The sequence below is a fragment of the Bidens hawaiensis genome, unplaced genomic scaffold, assembly GCF_021521415.1.
Source record: "Bidens hawaiensis isolate Kalapana, Puna unplaced genomic scaffold, B.hawaiensis_p1.1 tig00003115_1, whole genome shotgun sequence".
In the NCBI taxonomy this organism is placed as follows: Eukaryota; Viridiplantae; Streptophyta; class Magnoliopsida; order Asterales; family Asteraceae; genus Bidens; species Bidens hawaiensis.
The window spans coordinates 1-11,639 of NW_027491167.1; the positions used below are offsets into that span (position 1 = coordinate 1).

General features: G+C 38.6%; 2 protein-coding genes and 1 pseudogene across 2 annotated transcripts; all 3 read right to left on the reverse strand.

The window, feature by feature from the left end:
• Positions 1 to 2,690: 2,690 nt before the first annotated feature.
• LOC143622242 (uncharacterized) lies at positions 2,691 to 5,956 on the reverse strand. Its single transcript, XM_077093436.1, has 2 exons — positions 4,345 to 5,956; positions 2,691 to 4,314 (listed from the first exon to the last, which is right to left on the reverse strand). The coding sequence occupies exon 1, from the start codon at positions 5,754 to 5,756 to the stop codon at positions 4,569 to 4,571; it is 1,188 nt and encodes a 395-aa protein (XP_076949551.1). The 5' UTR covers positions 5,757 to 5,956; the 3' UTR covers positions 2,691 to 4,314; positions 4,345 to 4,568.
• A 55-nt stretch (positions 5,957 to 6,011) lies between these two features.
• Positions 6,012 to 8,724, reverse strand: LOC143622219 (senescence/dehydration-associated protein At4g35985, chloroplastic-like). The gene is made up of 5 exons (XM_077093420.1): positions 8,633 to 8,724; positions 8,402 to 8,568; positions 7,355 to 7,439; positions 7,125 to 7,266; positions 6,012 to 6,206 (listed from the first exon to the last, which is right to left on the reverse strand). The coding sequence occupies exons 1-5, from the start codon at positions 8,722 to 8,724 to the stop codon at positions 6,012 to 6,014; spliced, it is 681 nt and encodes a 226-aa protein (XP_076949535.1).
• Positions 8,725 to 9,234: 510 nt separating this feature from the next.
• Positions 9,235 to 9,999, reverse strand: LOC143622220 (protein EARLY-RESPONSIVE TO DEHYDRATION 7, chloroplastic pseudogene; annotated as a pseudogene).
• Between the last annotated feature and the right edge of the window lie 1,640 nt (positions 10,000 to 11,639).

The window sequence follows — 11,639 nt, forward strand, 5'->3', positions numbered from 1 at the left end:
ATTTGATGTTCAAATAAAATTTTCTTTCAGTTTTCCCGTAAATATATATAATTATATGTATAATATTTATTTATTTATCAACAATTAATATTTATGCTATTTTGAATATCAAAACCTATAACTAATAATAATAATAATAATAATAATAGATGGTAACAATAATAGTAACAATAATCATAATATTAATAATTAAACCAGTAACATTAAAATTTTACTTAAAACCCGATCAACCCCAAATCTGCCATCAGTCTTATTATTATATTTTCGTTTACAATTATTATGATCGTTAATAATTAGGAACTTTTGTTAACGTATCTCGAGGAGCTTGACCATCTCTATCTTAACTTTTACTGTCATCTCTATCTCATTAATACACTCGATAAGGTGAGTAATTCACATTCCCCTTTTTACCTTTTTATTATTTGGGGCATTATGCATTCACAAGTTAAACATATTATAGTTTTCACTACAATTCCACTATTTACGTAGATATACAAGTGCTCAATTAGTTGATACGTGTGAATGTGATTATGTGTTTATTTTGTTATGGTGTCGGTGTCTTATCCTCATCCTCATTAGTATGATCATATGCCGCCGGAGTAACTCGACCCGTTGGGACGAGAGAAATGACCCTTTTATATTATTGTTAAATTAATTGTTGTATTTCATGTTTATTGCAAGGAATTGCCATTTTCAATATTATTATATACAAAAGAAATTGTGATTACTTGCTCAACTTTATGTTGACAACCTATATATTTTCACGCATTACGCATGTAGCTATTTGAGATGAAAAAAAGAAGTTAAAAAATAGATTGATACCTTAAGTTGCATGATGAATAAAAACAACTCGCACCCCGACATGTTCCCTCGTAGGTTGGGGGTGTGACATGAAATACAATTAAGAGGGTTTGAAGAACAAAAAATAGACTTATTATTGATATTGTTGTTGTTGTTGTTATATAAGGTCAATGTGTGAAAAGACGGCTTTGCCTGGCCACATCATTTTTTTAACGGTCAAACAAATGGCTGACTTAATGATGGAGCACATTGCAAACAGATGTAGACCACAGGTGCATTGTGTAAAAAACTGGCCTATTGGTTTATAATACTCTCAACTTTCTCTCGTTGGTAGATAACACTCCCAACTTTCACTTTATCTCCCACTACTCCCAACTTTCAACCTATTTGTTTTATCACTCCCCCGTCTAACGCCGTTAACTGAGTGACTTTGTTTATAATAATTTGTTATTTTACTCGGCTGAACTTGTAAAAGAGTGTTGACCATAGGGATGCATTTTGCACTTACTTAAAAAAATCTATTAAGAATATTTAATGAAACAATGATTGTTTTTTCTTTATTGTTATTATTTTGTAAAGAAAATGAATGGTAAGCAAAGGTTGGAAACTCAGTTTATATTTTTAGTTTGTTTTACTATAGACAAATCTAGTCTCTCACTTAATTCAGTGGCCGACTAGTTATATGAAGAAATGATGTGATCGTTAAAAGGTATTTGATAACAATTTTCTAGATTATAGCTGGAGTGACCAATGTTGAACAACGTGACTATATTGACTATAACGATTATGAACGTGACCATGATTAATCAATATGATTGTGACTGACCTAGATTGATCAAAAGTATAGTTGAGATTCTTTAAGTTCGCTTATAATAACCGAGATTCATCAACACGTTGGTAATCTCTGAATAATTACTGATGCTCCTCCCTTCTTGTTTGTAACTGAAACACAGCCGTCCAACACACTTTTCCACTACATGTAAAAATTTAAATATCAACTTGTATTTAGAACCGGGGGGGGGGGGGGGTGTGGTTAGGTGTAGTGCTCTGTTTCGATACGGAGCGTCAAAGAAAGTTATAATATTTGATTAGCCTACAAAGTAATGCTTTAAGTTTAAAAGATCAAACTTCAACAAACCTTGTAAAGTATTAGCAACATGCTTAAAACTTAAAAGATGCAATTATTAAAACAATTGAAGTAAACTGCTAAGAACACCCACACAAAGGAGTAGTATTATTGCCTTCATCATATCCATATGCTGATGAGGAGTTTGGTCCACACATGGTCTCACTATAGTTTTACTTAGGGCTGTGCATGGTTTGATTTGATTCGGTTTTTAGGTGAAATCGAAACCGAAGTTATCAGTTTTTTGAATATACAAACCCTTTGGTTTCGGTTTTTGGTTATTTTTGGTTTTGGTTCGGTTATAGTCGGGTTTTTCAATTATGTGTAGACATTGCAAAAAAAATAAAAAATAAAAATAAAGCTAATTTTAAGCTTATAAGAGTGTATTAGAGTACCACAAATATATTGAATACAAAAATAGAAGCATGTTACGTGTGACCATAAGAATAAAAAGTTGCTAGAGTAATAGCGTTTAAAATTCAACAAAACTCTTAATAAAAAAACACTAAAAAGTTTTGTTCTAATATTCATCCATCATCTTGTTCATATTCAAAGTTTAAACTAAGTCTTCATCATTTTTATAATCTTCATCACAGTAATTCGTTTCGGTTTGGTTTTTTTTGTATAGAAAAACGAACCGAAACCGAAAAATCGATTTTTCAAAAAAACAAAAAATTAAACGTCGGTTAATGCTTCGGTTCAGTTTTTCAGTTAATTCAGTTTCGGTTTCGGTTTGACAGACTTAATACCGACTGTTTGGGATCTTCCGTTACATACCAGTCGTGCTTTATATCTGTCAAGGGAACCATCCTGATTGAACTTGTGTTTAAATAACCACATAGACCGGATAACCGGTCGATTTGCTGGTCGCAGAACCAGTACCCATGTACTATTTTCTTTTAATGCACTAAATTCGTTGTTCATGGTACGTAACCAATTAGGATCCGACAAGGCTTTTATATAAGTGGTGGGGACCGGGGAGATGTTCGTTGTAGAAGCAAGGTTGTATCTGGGGTTGGGACGATGGAGACCGGATTTTGCTCGAGTTTGCATGGGGTGGGTATTTTGGGAGGTGGGAGGTTGGTTTGAGGTTTGTGGTGGGATTGAGGGCATGGTAGTAGATGTTTGGGATAGAGGGACAGTCTTTGTTGTGTTTGTTGGTGGGTGTGGGCTGGTGTTTGGGGCTGGGGTGGTTGGAGGGGCTGGGGTGGTTGGAGGGGCCGGGTCAGGAGGTGGTGGGTCGGTGAGGTGAGGGTTGGGTTCCGTCTGGAGTGGGGTGTTTGTTGTAGGGGGATGGAAGGTATGATGAGTGCGAGGGGAGTCGTCAAGGAAAGAGTAGGTGGTGGGTGAGGTGTTGGTGAGGTTTGTGAACGGGAACGAGGTTTCATTGAATGTGACATGTCGGAAAATATGGACGCGACCGGTGACGGGGTCGTAGCACCGATACCCACGAAAATCTGCGGGGTATCCAAGGAAGATGCAACGGACCAATCTGGGGGCAAGTCTATGAGGTTGAATGGCGGAGAGAGTTGGGTAGCACTCGCACCCGAACACCCGTAGGTGGTCATAAGTTGGGTGGCGAAGGTAGAGAGCAAAAGCAGGAGGTTGAAAGTGGAGACGCCTGGAGGGTAAAATATTATGAAGGTAAGTGGCCGTGTGTAACGCTTCGACCCAAAAAGCGGAAGGAATGTGAGCATGAATGAGGAGCGTATGAATGATGTCATTTAGGCGGCGTATCATGCGCTCGGATTTGCCATTTTGTTGCGAGGTTTGAGGGCAAGAGAAGCGAAACACGAGACCATTGGACTGGGCAAATTGTTTAAATGCATGGTTATCAAATTCCCCCAAAGGTCACACTGGAATGTTTTGATCGATGTATTAAATTGTGTTTGGATTAGTTTATGAAATTTGCAAAAAGTAGGAAAAGTGTCGGATTTATATTTAAGCGGATAAACCCAAACATATTGTGTGTAATTGTCGATCAAAACCATATAGTATTTATAACCAGAATTACTTAGGACGGGTGAAGTCCATAAGTCACAATGTATAATGTCAAAAGGACGAAGAGTAATGGAAAGTGAATCATTAAAAGGTAACCGTTTACTATTCGCAACATGACAAGAGGAATAAAAAAATGACTTTGTAGTCTTATTACAATTAATAATAAGAAAACGACTAAGATAATCTAGCACGTTCGCGCCGGGATGTCCAAGCCGATCATGCCAGAGGGTGGTAATTGAGGAAGACATCAAAGCAAAGGCCGGGGGGGTGAACGGATAGAGGTCACCGGTGCTATTGTGACGGGAAAGGGGGCGTCCTTCCTTGAGATCCGTCAAAGTAAAACCAAAAGGGTCAAATTCAACAGAAACTTGATTGTCAATAGTAAACTTACGAACATATAAAAGGTTTTTAATAACTTGGGGTGAGTGAATGATTTGGTTTAGTTGGTAGGTTTTATTCGGTAGGGTATAAATGCCGTTGCCGGAGCCATTGATTAATAGGCGTTGGCCATTACCAACAAAGATAGGATTAGAAGAAACAGACAAGGGAGAAGAAATTTTACCCGAATCAAATGTGAGATGAGAGGAGGCGCCAGTGTCCATGTTCCAGTACGGGTCTCGAGCGTTCAATTGCATGTTGTTTAGAGCCGCACCGATGTCACTTGGGCTGAGGCCATTAAATGCCGGGGCCGGGGCATGCTGCGATGGACCGGCAAAGTGGGCTTGGGATGGGTGGTGTTGGTAGTGGGCTGTGTTTTGGCTAAATTGGGTGGGAGAGGCTGGTGGGAAAGGTGCGGACGGGTAAGGAGTAGGCGGGATTGAACCGTGAGTGTTGTTATAGGACTGGATGGGTTGGTTATATGGGTATGTGGATTGAGTATTGGGCTGTTGGTTAGGTAGGTTGTATGGTTGGGCTGAAAAGTATTTTGGTGTGGAGGGTGCCCGTACGAGCCTCGACCATTGCTGTTGTTGTTTCTGCCCCCGCACCCCCGGTTTCCCCGACCTCCTCGACCCATTCGATAGTTGAAGTTCGGGTCATAATTGTTGCCGCGATAATTGCTCCATGGGTAGGTTTTCCCGGAACCCGCATTAGATTGTGCCGGGTCCGATTTTCTTTGGCCGTGGGCAGTGTATAAAACGGAGTCACCATGAGTGCTAGCAGAGAGCTCGTTTCTGGCCGATAGTCTACGCATCTCCAGGTCAATGATGGCGCGGGCTTCATTCCACGATGGTGTTCCCAAATTAATTATCGTACCAATGGTGTCTAGTTCTTTGGGAAGACCGTTAACCAGTTGTATGATGAGAGAAGATTCGTCAACTGGTTTGCCGACGTCCGCAAGTTGTCGGCTGATGTCTTTAAGCTTCTGACTGTAAACATCCATTGACGCGCAGTCTTTGAGAGTGGTGTGAGTAAACTCGTGGAGAAGAGCCGCCGCACGAGCCTTCTTGTTGCTTAAGAAGACATCTTCGATCTGGGTCCAGGCTTCTCGTGCCGGGATATCGTTTTCAAGAACACGATCAAGGATGTCATTAGATATGGTACAGAAGATCCATTGAAGGATGAGTGCATCTAGCTCCGACCATTCGGCATATGTGGGATCGGTGATGGCGGGAGGTGGTGTGCCATCGATATGGTGAAGAACTTTGTAGGCTTTAAGGTGGAGTTTAAAAAGTTTCACCCATGATGAATAGGTTGTGGTTTTGCCATCTAGTGTACGGATTTTTGATTGGATATAGGTGACGCTGTAGGCTGGGTGAATGGATGGTTTGTTTTGGGTGTCGGTTTTGCTACCGGAGGATGACGAGTCATCTCCATCTTTTCCAGCCATGGTGACGGTGGTGGGAAAATTTTTGGTGGTTTAACCTAGGATCTGATTACCATGAAAGTAATCAATATTGATTGCCTTCAAATGAGAGATTACACCCAAATAAATAGAATAGTTGCCTAACAACATAGACACTATTTTAGGAGACTAAATCAAGATATAAATGACAATATATAATACTAAAGTATATATTACTAATAGGTATACCTAAAAAACACACAAACACAAAGATCTGGTATGCAAAAACTTTTCAATTGACTATGCTGTTGTTACAGGAACAGTTAACTTTTCAACTACAATCTTTGAAGATTTGGATACATATGCTATAAAACATGCAACGCTTTCCCGATATGTCAAATCGGTTGCTTTTCCAACTCTGATACAATATGGACCAACAAGACAGATGTGTAAAGCAATAAGAACACGTGTAAAAGTCCAACAAAAACACAACATCTATAGCATATAATACACCAAATACAACAGAGCCAAGCACCAAATAAAAGGAATAGTAGATATGTGAGTCAAACAGGACCGTATCATGACTGCAGCAAAAGTTGCCACGTCAAAAACCGTATCATCGTGACAGCCATCCGTCCAAGAAATCGGTGCTCATAAAGTATCATCATTTCCATAAAACGAATTGCATAATGCGTAATCACAGCAGGCTTACCGGAAAATCGAAGTTCTCGGCCTGGTTATGGATCTCACCGGAAATGGAGTTGAGGTTGGAGGCGAGAAAGAAAAATAGGAACTGAAATGGAGTTGGTCTTGATAGATTGGAAAAAACAGACCACCACATGGGCGTCATATGCGAAATGCCCACCACGAGGTTTCAAAAAATATCATGAAACCACAAATGAGAGTTAGAAAACTAATTCAATAATTAAAAAAAAAAATACATTTATTTACCTGAAAATGAATTGGAGTATCAACTAACCACCTACCTTTCTACATGTTACTCCTATATACAATGAACCAATTTGAAAACAAGTAAAGAGAAAAAGAGGCCATCACCCGACCCTTGGAAAGTCACATACAAATACATCGTCTCAATCTGCTCCAAAAATTAATATAGATATCAGCACTGATATGATAATCATTAAAACCAAATGAACAGTTGAAACCGAGCCTAATCGGCTGGCTTCACGTATTAGTTCCAAGTTTATGGTTCGACCGGCTTAGGATATGTACGGCTGGTTCACGGACTGAGAACCAGCCCAAAATCCTGTTAAAACCAGCCGAACCCTTAACACATTGATAATAATTTTGTGTTTAAATTGCAGAAAGTATACCTGTGCTTTTTAGGTGACTCTTTAGGTTTCATATCTTTGATGGCTTTAGCCCTCATCTCTTCGGTTGCGTTTCTAATACCATTTTCCCAAGAACAGATGGTGCTATCATACTTCTCGGGTTCACTGCGGTTCTTATTTTAAAAACCGTCCACGCAGCTCCTACTGCGTGACCCGCTGCGTTAAGCCCTTCATTTGTTGCCTTAGCTGTCTCTTCTCCATATCTTTTCATGATAATAATATCGAGATAAACATCATTAACATAAACTTTGTGTTTATCGGTTGAATTAGTGTTTCTTTTTCAGGACTTACTTGTATGTCACAATGTCGGTGGTTACGGTAGATGAGGTTGTCATTACATTCCTTCCAGAAACTTCAAAAGCATCACAAACCTTGCCTGCATGTGCAATATATAAACGTAAGATGTTTGTCTACAGCCATTTAACCATATTAAGACGTACTGACAGTCATGATAACATGTTTAATAAAATGGAAAATCACGACAATATTCATATTTCGGTAGAGGATGTTAACAAAATAAACTTGACTTCTGAAGTTACGAAAAATAGTTATTTGACATTTTTATTTATTTTCACCGATCAAAGAAGGACGTATACTACCAATGAATTAGTCAATTGTCAAGTCCCGTATCGATAATCAACACACAAACTAAACGAATAACTCTCGTTTATATTAATGAGAAATTATCACTCTAAAAACTGATTACAAACCCTCAAACCATAACTCGGTTGCATCTAGATGAACCCTAACTCAGTTACATCTCGTGTGTGCCTCTTGGATGAACCCTAACTCGGTTGCATTTCACACCACACTACCTATAATGTCTAACCATGACTTGGTTTATATAGACTAACCTAACTTGCTAGCCAAGACATTACCAATTATAATTATACTACAATTGGGAAAAACAACCAACTATGACCGACTTGTCATCCTTGGCCCCTCAAGTTTACCGATTTGTGACTTAGAGTCAGAAATTACTTCCAACAAATTGTTATGCCATGCATGCATGGATTTGTTGCGTCCAAATGATTGAATTTGTAGCGTCAGAAGATCCAATATACTACAGATTGAAATCTGTTGCGCCTAAAGACACTTGTCACCCTATGTTTGCTTGTTAATTTTAAAAAATATATAAAATCAAGGCTATTTTGTAAACTTCCTTGATGAAAGCTTACATTTTCATGATTGCCCTTAGTCTTTTTAGGAATCAAGAATAATATGTATATATGAGCCTATAGAGCATAACCTATAGAACGTGTTCAAGTAAGGTCACATGCAAGTGCACAAAAACAAGTATGAAAAAAACACCAGTACGTATATGTGTAGTGTGCTTACCAAATCCATCCAAAGTAGCGAGCGCCATTTCTCCGGGCAGAAATTTAAAGAACTTCTTGCCAAGTCTAGAGTTGGCAACCGAAGTCCCAAAGTATCCGGTAATCTTTAAAACTCCCGAAAGAATTCCGCCAGCAACTTTCTCCGTCATCTTCTTCACCTTATTAACCCTACAAAAACCACCACCATCATCAATTAACTTGCAAACACATGCATATTCAAAAATCTAAACACCTTCTTATATTCTTCAAAGTTTGGGGACTAACTGCTCCTCTATCATGTCCAGGTCCAATCTTCATCTTCAAAACCTCATTCCCCCACTTCATTCTATCGACTGTCACATCACCACACCATAAAATCCCTTTCACCAGATGCCCCGTGTTAAAAATATCTAAGTATTCATTCATACTAGTGAACTGGATATGCTATTATTCATTTATTAATAAACTTTGAGTGTTTTTGTTTTTTGGTCAGAAGTGCAGGGACTTAAGTTGAAAATGTGACAAGGGGCTAATGTGAAAATGGTTGCTATATAACAAGGGTTCAAGATCTGATTGTTAAGTCGGTTAGCACAAGTTATTAGAGATTTAATTTTTTCATATATTCTCTCAATAATCCTATGTATGTTTCTAGTTCAATTCATTTGTATTTTCTGTAATTGATCAACTGATAAAGATATCCAGTTGATCAAAACTTCTTGTATTGAAAGAACTTAGAGATTTCTAAGTTCTAGGGTTTGGTTGGGTGTTTTCTGGTTTGGGTGAAGATTAATAAGATTTTGTCACCGTGTTTTGCCGCCTACATCTCTGTGTTCGTGTATGATATTGTGATTTTGTTCACCCCGAACCCACCGTGATCAGCTTCGCAGCCGTCCCGCCATAATTCTCCACATTAGGCGCCAATGTTGTCCAGTAAGCTCTACAACTTCGCTCCATCACCTGCTTCTTGGACTCAGATATCAAATCATGCGGACTCATATTCTCCGCCATTGATACATCCAAAGCCCCATTCTTTTCACCCACTATCTGGATCGAAAACCGACTGTAATGGTCCAACAACTCATCTATATCTTTCAACACCTCCTCTTGTCCTTTGGAAACTATTGTTAATCCGTAATTCAACATGTCATCGTCGTCCTCGTGCTCTTTTGGTGCCCGAACCGAGAAGAAGTAATGTGTACGGTCTAGCTTCACGCATGCACCGTCTTTCGTTAACGGCCATTGAATCTCGGTGCCCACACGGGCTAGGATCGCAATCACACTGTTGTCTTGGCGTAACTGAATAATCGAGAAATTCCCTATTGCTAGCTCCACGCTGTGGTGTTTATCGATTAAATGTAGGTATGCGCCCGCTACGGAAATGATGGTGTCTTCAGCTGATTCGGATGGAGTGTTATCGGCATTATCCGATGATGATGATGAAGACGAGGATGGTCGGTTAGGCTTTGATGATGAGGGGAGTGGAGGGGCTGAAGGGATGGGGTTTGTGTTGATTTTGTGATACGAATTTGGCGGCGGTGGCGGCGGTGCTGGAGGAATGGGGACGTTTGTGTTGATTTTATGGTATGGTTGGGTGGAATTATTAGGGTTTTCTGATGCCATGTTTCAAGACGTTTTGAAGATGAAGGAAGATGTCAAATGCATGCGTAAGACACTTTGTTTCCTTAAAAACCGTTTTCAAATGATATTGTAAGTGAAAATGGAAATTTATTCAAGACTCACACGGACTCAACAAATTTTGTTGTTCCTTGTTGTTGTTGTTGTTGTTCTAATTCTATCTATAAATATTCTAGTTCCTCTAAAAAATTAACCCGGAATTCAAATGATTTGAGCAAATGTGATGAGAAAACAAACCCTAGAGAGAAAGAGATTGGAAGGGGAAATTGAATAACATGTGTTGATATGAATATAATGAGAAATTTGAGAAGCAAAAAACTGTAACCAATTGGGGATCGATGAACATCTAGAGAGAGATCGAGAGAGAGAGAGATATTACCAAATTTAGCCGGTAAAGAATGTATTTGAAGCGGCAGTTGGGTGGTGGAAATTAACTCTATTTCTCTCTAAATTCTAATTTTATTTCTGTAAGTTTATGTACGTTGTGCCAATGAAGATCGGTAGATGATTGGTTGAGTCTTGTTTTAGAAAATACTTTGTGAACCACACAAAATTGGATTTCTACTTTGACAAAACACAAATAATATATTAAGGAAAAGAAAAAGTTACTATAATCATCCCTTCCTATAAGTTTATATATAAAATTGTATTTTTTTAAAAGCATTCTAATCATCTTTTATATTTTGAATTTGTAACACATTTCATTCTTTACGCTAACTTTGTTAGTTTTGGATCGTAACTCATTGGATGTGAAATACATGTGAAAACAAAGTAGTAAATTACTAAATTTACCATCTATTTAAATAAAATTAGATTCACCAATATCCAAAAGAGCAAACTAAGTAACTTGGACTAAAAGTATAACTATATGGCTATGGTTTGTTGTTTAGTCGGAAATATGGGCCAATGTTTCCAAAGGCCATTCTCCTTAGTGCTCTCTGTTGAAATTGGCGGCCGATTCTAATGTAAAGAGTCAAACTCAGCATGTCATTTCATTAATACATTTTTACGGATTAAAAAGTCTATTGAATTCTATCAAAAAATAAGAGCATACTCCGGAAAACAAAAACATGCCTAAACGTACGTCATGTCATAAAAATACCAAAAACCCACTCAATAAGGGTTAATAAACTCAAAAACATTACTACATCATCACCATTAAAAAAAACCCCTTTATTCAAGGCCCAACCGAATAAGACCCAACACCCCCCCCCCAACTGGCCCCACCACCAAAAGAATTCGAATCTATATTCGAATTATCCGACACCAAACTATCCGGATTTTCGAATAGCCAAAATTTCGGATATCCGAAAATTCGGATTTGGATAACTCTTTTGGGATTTTTGGATATCCGAACTACACGATTCATTAATTTCGTTTTTTAGTATTTCAATTTATATATCAATTAATATTAGAAGAAAGCCTAATTTCAAATCATATGCCACCATCACAATTCTCTGGCTCTACACTCCATCCCCGCTCTCTATTTAATTCCTCCACGGCTCCACCACTATCACCACGACACGACCTCCTACCTTTGCCCATCACTACCTCCACCTGCCGAACATCGTCACCCACCACCTCCAGACCTCGTCTCATGCAACCTACTCCAGCCCTCCACCACC

Coding starts and splice junctions, on each gene's coding strand:
- LOC143622242 (XM_077093436.1), bottom strand. CDS start 5,756: ATGGCTGGAAAAGATGGAGATGACTCGTCATCCTCCGGTAGCAAAACC.
- LOC143622219 (XM_077093420.1), bottom strand. CDS start 8,724: ATGAAGTGGGGGAATGAGGTTTTGAAGATGAAGATTGGACCTGGACAT. Junction 8,569..8,632: donor ACTTTGAAGAATATAAGAAG/GTGTTTAGATTT, acceptor TGGTTTTTGTAG/GGTTAATAAGGTGAAGAAGA. Junction 6,207..7,124: donor CATCTGTTCTTGGGAAAATG/GTATTAGAAACG, acceptor TATATGCTATAG/ATGTTGTGTTTTTGTTGGAC.